Source organism: Octopus sinensis, linkage group LG3 (assembly GCF_006345805.1).
Source record: "Octopus sinensis linkage group LG3, ASM634580v1, whole genome shotgun sequence".
Lineage (NCBI taxonomy): Eukaryota > Metazoa > Mollusca > Cephalopoda > Octopoda > Octopodidae > Octopus > Octopus sinensis.
In genome coordinates this window covers 37,325,000-37,339,999 of record NC_042999.1, presented here as the reverse complement: position 1 = coordinate 37,339,999, position 15,000 = coordinate 37,325,000, and the positions used below count along the sequence as shown (strand labels likewise).

At 37.4% G+C, this 15,000-nt stretch overlaps 1 protein-coding gene across 6 annotated transcripts in view; it reads right to left on the bottom strand.

Annotated features, from left to right (window-relative positions):
- LOC115209388 (calpain-11-like) overlaps window positions 1-15,000 on the bottom strand; it is a 163,890-nt gene that overhangs the window by 8,154 nt on the left and 140,736 nt on the right. For all 6 annotated transcript variants that reach the window (XM_036500939.1, XM_036500941.1, XM_036500937.1 and 3 more), the window contains 3 exons: window positions 13,160-13,228; window positions 8,939-9,017; window positions 7,408-7,524 (listed from right to left, as the gene is read on the bottom strand). In XM_036500939.1, coding sequence (XP_036356832.1) covers window positions 7,408-7,524; window positions 8,939-9,017; window positions 13,160-13,228 — 265 coding nt within the window. The remainder of the gene's footprint in view (window positions 1-7,407; window positions 7,525-8,938; window positions 9,018-13,159; window positions 13,229-15,000) is intronic.

The following is a 15,000-nucleotide window of genomic DNA, read 5'->3' as shown; positions in this document are numbered from 1 at the left end:
TTTAAACTCAGTGTTTATATGCTATTGTCTATGGCTTTATGTTTGTGCTTTCAAATATACAACTTTAAAAAAAAAAACTCATTTCACAGTCTGTCGAAAGTTTATGAAATTTTTATAATGTTACATAAAAACAGGTATCAGACTTTGGAAAATAAAATTAAGCTACATATTAAAATCTCGGTATACTTGTGTGTGTGTGTGTGTGTGTGTGTGTGTGTGTGTGTGTGTGTGTGTGTGTGTGTGTGTGTGTGTGTGTGTGTGTGTGTGTGCGTGCGCGTCTGTGTGTGTGTGTGCGTGCGCGTCTGTGTGTGTGTTGTGTGTGTGGTGTGTGTGTGTGTGTTGTGTGTGTGTGTGTGCGTGTGTGTGTGTGTGTGTGTGTGTGTGTGTGCGTGCGCGTCTGTGTGTGTGTGTGCGTGCGCGTCTGTGTGTGTGTGTGTGTGTGTGTGTGTGTGTGTGTGTGTGTGTGTGTGTGTGTGTGTGTGTGTGTGTGTGCGAGCGTTTGTGCATGTGTGTGTTAATTTTGACAAAGATACTCTGACTTAAAATTTGTAGTCAAAATATTGGGTTGTCCAGAAAGTTCGTGCCAATTTATAGCAGCTTACCTTTCGACTTATTTTCGAACATGGATGAGTCCATAAAATAGGATTTGACTACACCTCCATTTAGAGCACAGTTTAAGCTATCTTTTCGTGGAAGAAGGTTTATGTTCCTATAACTAGTGTTAATTCTGTAACCTTTTAAAATGGAAGATAAGAAAGTTCATTTTCGGCACTGAATGCCTTCGGAACTAGACAAAAATTGCTGCAGCTCGGCTGGGATGTGTTACCCCACCCTCCATATTCACCAGATATTGCTCATTCGGATTTCCACTTATTCAGGTCTTTGCAGAATAGTCTTAATGGTAAAAATTTCAATTACTTGGATGACATAAAAAGATACCTTGATGGATTCTTTGCCATGAAACCACCTCAATTCTGGGAAGAGAGTATTTTCAAGTTAAAGGAAAGATGGCGATGCATTGTGCAACAAAATGGTTCATATTTGGTTGATAAAAATGTAATGGCAAGTATTTATTGACCTTTTTCTTTCCTTTAAAAATCGGCACGAACTTTCCGGACAACTTAATCGTATCAGTCGTTTTACAATGCTTGTCATTTGACACTGTTGTAGTGACCAAGATAGTAACAAAAGTGTTGAACAAGCTTTCGTTACTTAAATCCAATGATATATAGGTGTCTTAGTATAATTTCATTTCTTGACCCGATTTATATCTTATGAAGTCCTAATGGTGAGGGATGCGTGGTTTGAAAAGTCATATCCTCGACACACATGCAAGGATGAAAGGAAATCAGGTTGAACGTGTGACGGCTGTCATCTGACAAGATGAGGCAACCATCATGTACATATGTGTGTGCATGTGTGCATGTATGTATGTGTGTATACGTGCGTTGTGTATATATTTTATACGTGTGTGTGTATGTAAATATGTATGTGCATATGTGTGTGTGTTGTGTGTGTGCGTGTGTGTGTGTACGTAAGTACGTATTTGTGGTGGCGCATGGCTTAGTGGTTAGCGGGTTAGACTCGTAATCATAAGATAGTGAATTTGATACCTGGATCGGACGATGCGTTGTGTTGTTAAGCAAAACACTTCATTTCCCGTTGCTCTAGTCTATTCAGCTGGTAATAATGAATAATCTGCGACGGACCGGCATCTCATCCAGGGAGCAATATATACGCCAGAAAAACCGAGAAAGCGGTGTATGCTCGTTACAGGACAAACCATGGAAAAAACTATTTTCATATGAGGTGGTAGATCTCCATCGTTCAATGGTGAAGATTACCTGCTCTTGGATTAGCGGGTAAGTGTCTGAGTATTCCACAGACACATATACCCTTAACGCAATTATCAAGTATAATGAGCATGACTTATGTGTGACATTTACAGACCATCCAAATGGGCTTCGGAATTTTCCATTTTCACTCGCATAATATAGGTCGACCAGAAGCTATAAAAAGTTAGGTTTTCCCATGATGCAACGCGAACTTCGTAGTCATTCAGCCGCACGGCATCCTGCATCTTTCTGGCACCAGTTCGGGTATATTACTAACTGCAACTGTCACACTTAAGTCATGCTGATTATACCGCAGAATTACATTAAGGGTATATGTGTCAGTGGAATACTCAGACACTTACCTGCTAATTCGGGAGCAGTATATTCAGTTGAGTAGGAGGCGCAATGGCCCAGTGGTTAGGGCAGCGGACTCGCGGTCATAGGATCGCAGTTTCGATTCCCAGACCGGGCGTTGTGAGTGTTTATTGAGCGAAAACACCTAAAGCTCCACGAGGCTCCGGCAGGGGATGGTGGTGATCCCTGCTGTACTCTTTCACCATAACTTTCTCTCACTCTTACTTCCTGTTTCTGTTGTACCTGTATTTCAAAGGGCCGGCCTTGTCACTCTCTGTGTCACGCTGAATATCCCCGAGAACTACATTAAGGGTACACGTGTCTGTGGAGTGCTCAGCCACTTACACGTTAATTTCACGAGCAGGCTGTTCCGTTGATTCGGATCAATCGGAACCCTCATCGTCGTAACCGACGGAGTGCTTCCACGTGCTTCCACATTCAGTTGAGTGAAGAACTGAATCTGAATCCTCGAAAGACGGAGATCTACCACCATATATCTCTTTTTATTATAGGTACAAGGCCTGAATACAGAGGGACATACAACTGACATGCGGGCACATAAAAACGAATGGAAAATGATAATGATATGAACATAATTATGATGCAAATGGGACGGTCATCTCGCCCCCGCTGCGAGACGAACCGTGAATACCTTTACAATTAAACTTTACAATTAACTTTACGATCAAACTTTGCAATTAACTTTACAATTAAACTTTACAAATACAATAGAAATATTAAAATTACTAAGTCTCTCTAAAAGAGATTACGGCAGCGTTACTGGAAATTAATTGTTATCGCCATATTAATATGGCAGTCTTATAGATATAAGACTAAAGCTGTCGCTGATTAGCTCCATGTTCGAAGGTTATAATGGACACAGTTTGTGTGTCAAATAGCTAGCTTAAGGCGATGGCCTCATGGAGCTAATCAGCGACAGCTTTAGTCTTATATCTATAAGACTGCCATATTAATATGGCGATAACAATTAATTTACAAATACACTTTATGATTAAACTTTACAATTAACTTTACAAATACACTTTACAAATAAACTTAAAACCACCTCTAGTTTCGCTACAAAGCGAAACCGTGACCTTTCGTTTCGTTTCCTGCCTTTAAAATGAACGTTCATGTGTGTCCTTTTTTCTTTTCAACAAAAAGTAACATTCTAAATACTTTGTTTGTTCATCAATTCATTTTACATTATTTCTTCTTTTTGTTTACAATAATCTACCACCATATATGTACATGATTAGTCACATAACTCCGTAAGAAGCATACGGCCGCTTTCCAGAGTTCTTTGGCGTATATATTCCTTCCTAGATGATACACTGGACCGTCACAGGGTTACTCATTTTTGCCAGCTGAGTGGACTGGAGCATTTGAAATGGAGTGTTTCGTTCAAGAGTACAAGCATCGCCCGGTTCAGCAATTGAAATTACATTCTGACGAACACCAGTCCAACACCGTAACCACAAAGCCATGTGCCTCCACACACACACAAAAAACACACACGTACATACACAAACACGCATATATACACATGTATATAAAATTATACGAATACATAAACATATAATAGCGCGCACTTGAATTTATAAGCAAGCAGGTTTTGAAAACCACTTAACGTAGAGTTTGGAAAATAAGTTAAGTACATTCTATATTTCTGCTTTAACAGTCCAAATTTAGAACTGAAAATATTTCAGATTTATCCAAAAATGTACGAAAAACAACTCGTTAGAATTCAACTAGAAATATTGATATAAATTTTCGACATTTTGTAGGATTGTGAAAAATTGAGAGCGCAGCATTGCTGAATGTTTAAGTAGTTTGCTTTGCAGTAACGGAGTCCCAGGTTCAGTTCTACCTAGGCATCTTGAATAGTGCTTTTTGCTATAGCCTCGATTCGACCCAAAGGTTGTGACTGAAATTAGGAAGAAGGAATGGTACGGAAGATCGTTGTATGGATTGCGCGAGTAATTCAAGTGTCAAGTCTTGTCACATATTGCATCACGCTAAGTCTGACTGAGAATTACGTTGAGTGTACACTTGTCTGTGGAATAGTCAGCCACTTGCACGCTAATTCATCGAAGGGGTCCAGTTCAACGAATAGCTCAGTTGATCGAATAACAAAGAATTCAGGTGCTCGAATAACGCATTGGTTTTCAACCGGGGTCCATATGGCGCAGGAGTGGCTGTGTGGTAAGTACCTTGCTAACCAACCACATGGTTCCGGGTTCAGTCCCACTGCGTGGCATCTTGGGCAAGTGTCTTCTGCTATATCTCCGGGTCGACCAATGCCTTGTGAGTGGATTTGGTAGACGGAAACTGAAAGAAGCCTGTCGTATATATGTATATATATATATATATATATATATATATATATATATATATATATATATATATTTAATCAATATAGGGTGGCAAAAAATTTCGCAGAATTTTTTTGCCACCAGCGGCCTAGTGGGAAAAAATTAAATAGTCAAAGACCATTTATAAATTCAACAGCAAAATCAAGGAACGGCCATAATAGGCCATTCACCCACTAGAAATAACAGCCAAGGCTTCAACCGCAAAACAACATTAATTCCGTAATTCCGTAATTACGGAATTAATGTTGTTTTGCGGTTGAAGCCTTGGCTGTTATTTCTAGTGGATGAATGGCCTATTATGGCCGTTCCTTGATTTTGCTGTTGTATATATATATATATTATATATATATATATATATATATATATATATGTATGTATGTGTGTGTGTGTTTGTGTGTCCCTAGCATTGCTTGACAACCGATGCTTGTGTGTTTACGTCCCCGTCACTTAGCGGTTCGGCAAAAGAGACCGATAGAATAAGTACTGGGCTTACAAAGAATAAATCCCGGGGTCGATTTGTCGATTTGCTCGACTAAAGGCGGTGCTCCAGCATGGCTGCAGTCAAATGACTGAAACAAGTAAAAGAGTAAAAGAGTAAAGAGTATGACCCTTGGAATTCCATATATGATTTTGCGGGACTCATGCAAGCTAAATAATAATTTGGGCGTATGCGGTAATATTTTAGGGGTTTATGACGAAATGTTGCTTTAGATTTACCTATTACAACAAAGAAGTAGGTTTCTTTCTCTAACTCTTAACATGGTTCAACATGTTTGTTCCTTCTCGAGCCACGCCTGGCTCATAAGGGCCAGTTTCCCGGTTTCCTTGGCGTATAGGTTCCCCACCTGGACGGGACGCCGGTCCTTCGCAGGTGAGCTGCAAGATGCAGGAGGAAAGAGTGAGAGAAAGTTGTGGCGAAAGAGTCAGCAGAAGTTCGCCATTACCTTCTGCCGGAGCCGCGTGGAGCTTAGGTGTTTCGCTCATAAACACACACATCGCCCGGTCTGAGATTCGAACCCGCGAGTCCGCTGCTCTAACTACTAGGACATGTGCCTTCACCATAGTTCAACATAGAAGTGAGAAAACTCTAATTTATGTCTTTATTTGTGTAAGTAAATATTAAAAGGGTAAAGACCCCTTTCGGTCATGAATGGCCATGGGATTGTACCTAGAAAGTTCTCGTCGAGGCACAAGTCCGAGCAAGATAGTTTATGGAAGACCAGCAGTCGCTCATGCATACCAGCCTCCCCCTCTCCACACCACCAATGTTATCCAAGGAAACGGCAAAGGCCGACACAGCTTGGCACCAGTGACACTGGAACTCATTTCTACAGCTGAGTGAACTGGAGCAAGGTGAAATAAAGTGTCTTGCTCAAGAACACAACACGCAGTCCGGTCCGTGAATCGAACTCATGATTGTGAGCCCGATGCTCTAAACCACTGAGCCATGCGCCTTCAAGTAAATAGTGCTCAACCTAAATATACCACTATGGGTAACACTTCTTTTTGAAGTTCAGATTGCTGATGTAGATAGATATCTATTTGCTGAAGAGATATCTAATGAAATATTCTAAAACATATCCACTAATATCGGAAAAAGCGAATTTGTATGTTATTGCGTTTTATTCATCTTACCGTGCTAAATCGAGTTTCAGCCGTATTACTAACTTACTATCAAAATTGCGTAACCGACTCAACACAGTACAAAACTGTTGACTACGTTGGAGTCGAATATTATAAAGTTCGCATTGAATTAAATAGCCAAAAAGTAGTATTTTTCTTTTTGTTAATAAAAAAGTTCTTGTATATTTACGAGCAAAACATCCCCCGTCCAATGGACGGTGCTGAATCAGATCTGCTGTATAAAAAGTAATCAGTGTTTTCTTTTCATTAAAAAATACTTAAGCATGCCTTTATTTCAATAAAGTTTTTGGTTTTGTTAAACGAAGTTAAGGCAAAAAAAAACTTCTTGAGAAACCAAACAGTCTTTCCTTCCTTCATGCCAAGTTTGAAGGAAATATCTCTCTTGCATATTACTTTTTTGGTCTCTTAAATATACTGCATTTTGTGGCATTATTTCAAACCAGCCAGCTATCTTTGCGCAAACTGCACGTGCATTTTTCTCGCGTACACGTAGTATCGATTGCAACAGCTCATGTACTTGCGCGTACAAATGCACGTTCCCACGGCTTTATCAATCGCATTCTCACCTGGAATCGATTTTTGTAATTTTTTCAAGACTTATACATGCCCTGATACCGTCGGTATCTACATATCAAATTTGGGCGCAATCGGATGGAGGATGCCCGAGATCCTAGAAGACACACACACAGACAGAATGGATTTTATATAATAGATGACTTATTTTATTAATGAACATACATATTTCCATAAGATGTTTATGTGCAATAAACTGTTTGTACTTGTGCAATATGTAAAATATTTTAATGATATATTTATAGGATTCCTAATAATATTTCATTATTAAAATACAATAGGATTTCTTTAAACATCGAATGGCTATGAAGATCCACCCGAGTAAAATAGGAATCAAAGGGATCCATAGGTAGAAAATGGTTGAGTACAACTGAATACTCATCTTCGAAACCGACGAAGATCCATTTTTCAATTTTTTTTTTTAGTATTTTGGATATAAACAGAAACTTAGGAAATCTCATTAACATATTGTAAACATTTTATATTTGTTTAAAAATTAATTAATAATTGGAACAAGGTATGAAAGAAAAAATATGTTTAAGTAAAGAAGTAAAGGAATATGAATGACGAAAATGAGTTCAATATTGACAGAAGCAAACGTGAAAAATGGTTAACGATATACTTACAATAAGAATTCAAAAGTTTAGCAGCGCTTTGTACAAAATCATCAAAGGAAATTTTGTTATCTTTATCTGCATACCGCGTGGTAACAGCTTCAATTACTTTACGACCAATATCAACACCTGAAACATAAAGGTGAAATATTACGTATACATACATACATATATACATGCATACACACACATCATTTTATATTTTATCTTGTTTCAGACATTAGACTGTGGTCATGGTGGGGCACTCCCTTGAGGGACTTTTAAAGCATTGTGCTTATTTTATCGGTGTCTTTGGTCGAACCACTAAGTTAGGTGTGCAAACACAGACACAAAGACGCAAGCACAAACACACACACATATATATACATATATATATATAATATATATATATATATTATATATATATATATAATATATATATATATATATATATATATATAAAGGGCTTCCGTGTACCAAATCCACTCACAAGGTTTTGGTCGGCCCGAGACTATAGTAGAAGACACTTGCTCAAGGTTCCACGCAATGGGACTGAACCCCGAACCATGTGATTTTAAATAGATAGATAGATAGATAGATAGATAGATAGACTCACATTATCAACCCAGGAATGTAAAAAAGAAGGCACAGATGACCTCTTCGTGATGTGAACCTAGGATATATAAAAGCCACAACGAATACCGCAAGTGAACACTTCTACGTTTGTCACTCTATCTTCGATAATATATGCATACATATGCATTTGTTAATTAGTGGATGGATGGATGGATGGAAAGAAGTTTTGGATCTTTTCGGTTTGAACGGCAGTTTTTTCTAGCGGTGTCATATGAAATTTTCACCCATAATTATGACCCTAGTATCAATCTATTACATTCCAATCTGTTTTAGGGTTAGGGTTAGAGTTAGGGTTAGTTAGGGTTAGGAGTGGGAGGAAAGTTATCTTTTTTTCTTCAGAAATGCAAATAAACCCAATCTGTTTCTTAAACGAGGGACATATTCATACGGCACAGAATGTTTTCACCTCAATAGACGTCATTGATTGTTTGAAATTGCAGAAATTGAAGAAAAAAAAACAAATATCTTACAAACTATAGAATATTCTCAATAAAGCCAAGAGAAAAAGATGTTTTATAAACACATTCTACCAGTATACGAAGTTTAAAAGTGTTTAGTTACGTGGAAATTATTTTTAAAAACTGCCAGTCAGACCGAAAAGATCCGAAGTTTTTATAGTAGGATAGTAAAAGGAAGAATAAAGTTATGTAGTAAGGTCAATATAATCGATTATGCCATCCCCTAATTTGAGGTGATGTGTCTCTCAGAAATGAAAATTATGGTTCTGGTATTTAGCTTATGTATCATGCTGGTTGGAGTGGTGTATGTTGTAGTAGTTTTTGTTGCAATGGTTATTGTTGTAGGCATTGCGGTTAATCCTACTCATCAAAATATCTTTGTCTTCATCTATAGAAACCCTTGTATCTTAGTGGTAGGTCTCTGAGACCGTGAGAGATCAGTAACTTTTCCAAAAAAATGTTATCATTACCTAAAACTGAATACATTCGTTTCAGCCCTTTGACATCTGCCTTGTTGGAACCATCTTTGACACGGCTTTGAAATTCCGCCTGAAAACCAAGAGGCAAAAGTATTAACAAAAATTATATATATTTTTTATGCTTACTGTTCGTTTTTCGACATCAGTGGCAGACGCCATTAGAAAAACTTATATATGTTTACAAAGAGGCCTTCACTTTCATCGCGACCTGGTGGTTACCGCCCGTTGACGAGGGACAACAATCCCGAAACTAGTTCGAGCGTATCACTCAGGCTTGCGAGGAAGGGATGGCCTCCCTTTGCAAATACTCCAAGGACACTGATATTGTGTCTAGAGCCAGCTAGAGACGAAGATCTCTTGGGGCTATAAAGCTACAGTAACACCCCCTCCCCAATGTGGTTAGCCATGATAAGATGGCTTCTATACTTTACAATATATTTTTTAAATTTTCTATAAGGTTACTATTATGTTTAAGACAAGAATGTCTACTACACAACCTCATATTTTGGACGGTATCCACTTAACTTACTGAAAAGCTTTCATTCTGAGGTATTCATTAATATTCTCGAACCAACTGCCAGCTGCGTCTCGACATATGTCTTACGTGGAAAACCAAGAAGACTAAATTGCAAATATATTCAAAAGACTCTCAACAACTATTAACCCAAAATAAGAAGCAAGCTTGACTATTCTGGACTTGCGTATACACAACCACAGATCTATGATGGTTCTCCGACGCATATGCATATTCTAAGCAGCATCTAAGAAAATGCCGAACGTAAAATTCAGAAAGAAGGCACGTGGCTTAGCGGTTAGGCCTATATGTGGTCGCTTGATATGCCAGAAATAGAAGCTAAATTTCCCTCAAACCGTTCTTGGCAATCTTAAAAAGGGAATGATATATTAGGTAATGTAGTCACAAACAATACTATGAGTGAAAAAAGGTGAGTCAGTCGAGTCACTGGTCTTCCCAAATAGTATTAATCCGGATTAAGCACTGTCATCTTTATCAACAGCAATACTGTGTATCGGTCAGTACGCCAGTGTGAATAACAGAACAGTTTGGTTGACTTTTACAATGAATAATATTCATTAATGGTTGATTGATCCGATTTATTTCGATGAACTAAGGTTATCTCTTTTCTCTTCCCGATACCCCACAGGAGGAATGCAGCTCAAGTATTTAATAGATTTCTTCGAAATATAAACCAAGTAATTTTTCGCACATAAATATTTCCAAAATTGAGTAAACTGATTTATTGTGAAGGAAAACAGTCTAACGTTTCGGTGAACTAACCTTCATCAGAAACTAATGAAAATCTTCATATCTTAATAATACTAAAATTCTAGGGATGTTTGTGTGTACGCGAAATATCTCAGAAATGGTATATTTCATCTTAATTTTTCTTGTATATTTATTTTCATACTTACCTCCGGCAGTGCAGTACAAATGTTTGTGACATTTGGACCTCTATTTATTGACTCGTGACGTCAACACACATACACGCACAGAATATACACACATATAATGAATGTCATAGATTGTCAATCAACACAAACACACGTCCGCTATCTGTGACATATACACACACATAGCCTTTGTGCTCTCTAAGGAAAAAAGTCGACTTTTTGACATACACAATATTTTAATCATTTAGAAATATTTTTAACTGAATGTGATTTCAAAAATGTAAGTTGTTTGTACAGTAAATATTTATATTTTAGCTTTCTTTAAACAGACAATATTTTGATGCTTTTTTAACTATTTTCAAGTCGTTAATTTTCGTAAAAAGTTTTTATTTATTTACTTTTGCTTTAAAGTGAAAGATGCATATACGTGTATATGAAATGGACGTGTATGTATGAAAGAGAAAGAGAGGGGAAGAGAGAGAGGAGAGAAAAAGTGAGCGGGTGAAGGAGTGTGTTGTCACGTATACGTATATACATCAATACATATGCGTACATCGTTTTGTAGGATCTTTTCTTTTTGATGGACGGAATTTTCTAGTTAACTAAACAATTTGAAACTTCGTATACTGGTAGAATGTGTCAAAAGAAAACATTATTGTAAACAAAATTGAAAACAAAATTGTAATTTGTAAGTTTAACGTAGTTTAATTCTTCGAATTTTAACCAATGAAATCCCAGCATTTGAGCTCAATTCATTTTCTGCGTCTAAGTAAACAGCACACACACACACACACGTTTTGTATGTACGTGTGCATGTGTGTGTGTCTGTGTGTGTGTGTGTGTGTGTGTGAAAGAGACAGAGACAGAGAGCGAGAGAGAGAGTGATGAGTGAGTGAACGTGCGTGTTCTATTGTAGGTGTAAGAGGCACTCTCTCTCTCTCTCTCACACACACGTCCATTTCATATACACTTTCATACATCCTTCACTTTCTTATCTCTTTCACTTTAAAACAAAAGTAAATAAATAAAAGATTATACGGAAATTAACGAACAAAACCAGCTGATCTGGATGACGGTTCTGAGAGTCAAGCGACAGTTCTGAGAGTCAAAGCGAAAGATTGCCCCAGGGGAATACCATTACAAAAATTTTTTCGAGTGCATTCAACGTATCTCAGCTCCAAAGATTTCGCTACTATTTCTAGATATTTGCGATAAAGGACCCGAAATACCTGTTACGTGGTAGCAGTGCGTGCAAGAAATAGCAGCCAAATGTTACCTTTTCCGGGGAAAAAAACCGTTTACGCGTGATTTCGATGTCGCATTAATTGAAAGCATGCGAAATGATATGGAAAAGACTATAAAAAACTATGAAACAATATATATATATATATCTTTACTGAAAAATAATATTAGGTAATGACGGGCTGACGTTGAAGTAACAATACGATCGCTTGACCTAGAAATAACAGTCCAATCTCCCTTATATCAAACTTTGTCTTTATTAAAGAAGACAGGGCGTATATTATATGATGCAGCTCTAGAGAAATAACCACGAACCCGAAAAAAATATGGGTTCGTCATGGCTGAAATGCTTATAATTAAGGATATCTCTTTACTCTTTACTTGTTTCAGTCATTTGACTGCGGCCATGCTGGAGCACCGCCTTTAGTCGAGCAAATCGACCCCGGGACTTATTCTTTGTAAGCCCAGTACTTATTTTATCGGTCTCTTTTGCCGAACCGCTAGGTGACTGGGACGTAAACACACCAGCATCGGTTGTCAAGCAATGCTAGGGGGACAAACACAGACACACAAACATATACACACACACTTATATATATATACATATATACGACAGGCTTCTTTCAGTTTCCGTCTACCAAATCCACTCACAAGGCATTGGTCGGCCCGGGGCTATAGCAGAAGACACTTGCCCAAGATGCCACGCAGTGGGACTGAACCCGGAACCATGTGGTTGGTTAGCAAGCTACTTACCACACAGCCACTCCTGCTCAATCAAAATTTATCTTGGACAAAAGTACTACAACAACGACGTGGTGATTAACCCTAAATACTTGTGAGTTCAGTAGTATTCAGATTAATGTCTCAGAAGGCAATGGTTCTTAAACCGAGATAATATAAGCTACCCTGTCTTCCTAAAAAAAGTGAACCATACATACCTGCAATATCCAAGGGACAGGACTCGGCTATTTGAGACTTCGTCTTTGAAAATAGACAAACTATATGAGCTGCCCAACTTTCGGTGGGTTGACCGATGCGTTAGTGTCTCGCCTCTCAACGGCTTTTCTATAATTTCTTCTTCTCTCACCTTCCTTTTATCTATCTGTCTGTCTATTTGTCTATCTACCTGTCTATCTATCTATCTCAGATAAGATCAGCTCTGAAATTGTGATATTTCGTTTCCATATCACATATCAATTTTGCGCCACTAAATAAATTTTGCCGATATATACTACAACCAGATTCTTCAAAATGTTTGCGTTTCGTTTTGCTTTTTTCATATTTTTATTTTATTGTTTTTACTTCTATAGAAAAGCATCAGACTTAATCCGTCATCCGGTTTAACCCTGTCACCTGGCAACATACGTGTCGTAAGAAGAACATACACTGTTACAAGCATTCAAACCAAATCGCCATATTAAAGATATTCCAGTAGTTCTTTGTTTCCTGCTTTATTCTACTTAGTCTCAAAACGTCTGCAATACGATGATTTCTCTCTGAAATCAAGCTGCAAATTATAAAAAAAAAATGAAGATGAAAATAAAAAAAAAACCATCTTACATGCCATCTGCTCAAAAGTTGTTTGATCTTTTCAGCTTCTTCTGATCCGATGACTCCCAGTCGATCTTCCTAGGTTCAAGTTAAAGTTAATATGATTCCACATGATCAAAGTATCAAAGTATAAAGAGGTTCAAAATAGAAATACAAAAATGTAGAAAAGATTTTTCGGAAGAAATCATTGGGGTATTTAACGTTTTTCTGCAAAAGGTTTTTAAAATAAAACCTTAAGATATATGCTTCTGTTCTCTCTCTCTCTCTCTCTATATATATATATATATATATATATATATATATCTGTCTATCTCTCATGATATATATATATATATATACACATATGTATATACAGATATACGCAAATATATATATATATTTATATTTATATATACATGCATACATATACCCATATATACATACATATTTATATGCATATATATATGCACATATACATTCATACTTATATGAAAATATATATATATACGCATATACAAACATACTAATATGTACATATATGTATATATATGCATATATGTGTGTGTGTATGTGTGTATATATATGTGTGGTGTATGTGTGTATATATATGTGTGTGTATATGTATATATATATATGTGTGTGTGTGGGTGGGTGCTTATATATATATGTTTTATATATATATATAGATATTGGGTTATCCTATAAATAATGCCGCTTTTTCAATTGCATGAACTAAAAGTCAGAGAGAGATGAAATAAACTACCTGCACCGACTTGCTATACAAGCAGGAAGTAATTTTACCTTGTTCCTATTCTGAGAGCAAGATTTGAAGAGTGTGGTTCGATTTTAACAGTTATTTTTTCAACAGCTATAATGGAAGTGACAAAGGAGCATATTCGGCATATTTTGCTTTATGAGTTCAATAAAGGCAACAGTGCAACAGAAAGTCTGAGGGATGTTAATGTAGTATATGGGGATTGGACAATAATCGTAAGCCAGCGTCAACGGTGGTTCCAAAACTTCCGATCCGGAAACTACAGCCTAGAAGACGAGCTAGAAGATATGTAGGACTCGACGAGGACGTCCTGCAAACCCTGGTGGAACAAAATCCCATTGTAACTGTTGAGGAATTAACAGAGAAGCTTGGATTTGGTCCTTCAACCATTCATCGACACCTGCGTGCCATCTGAAAAGTCAGCAAGGTAGATCAATGGGTTTCTCAGAGAGTGAATGTGTGCTTTTCTTTGCTGTCACGTCTCACGAATGAACCTTTTTGGGGCCGAATAGTGACTGGTGTCGAGAAATGGGTACTCTATAAATATGTCCATCACCGAAAACAGTGGATAGGGAAAGGAGAAACACCAGCACCCCAGACACTAAAGAAGGTCTTCGCTCACGTAAGGTGTTGCTTCCTGTTTAGTGGGATATGAAAGGTTTAATCCACTTTGAATTATTAAACCCAAACCAAAGATAACAAAGGAGATCTACTGCGAGCAACTTCAGCGGCTTAAGTCAACGCTAGAGGAAAAACGACCATCTTTGGTTTCAAGGATAACGCTCGGCCACATGCATTCCAAAGATTGGAGCAGTTCGAATGGGAAACGATGCCCCTCCCACCGTATTCGCCGGACATTGCCCCATTTGATTATCATTTATTCCGCAGTCTTCAAAATCATTTGGACGAAAAAAATAAGAACTCCGTAGACGAAGTCAGAAAAGTACTGGATTAGTATTTTTAATCACGGACAAGTGAATCTTGGAAGAGTGAACTTGTAAGTCCACCAGATAGATGGGAGAGCATTGTAGAAAATGAGAGTATATTTTAGATTAAAAAAGAACTCTGTTTATCTTAATTTTGAAAGATAAAAGTA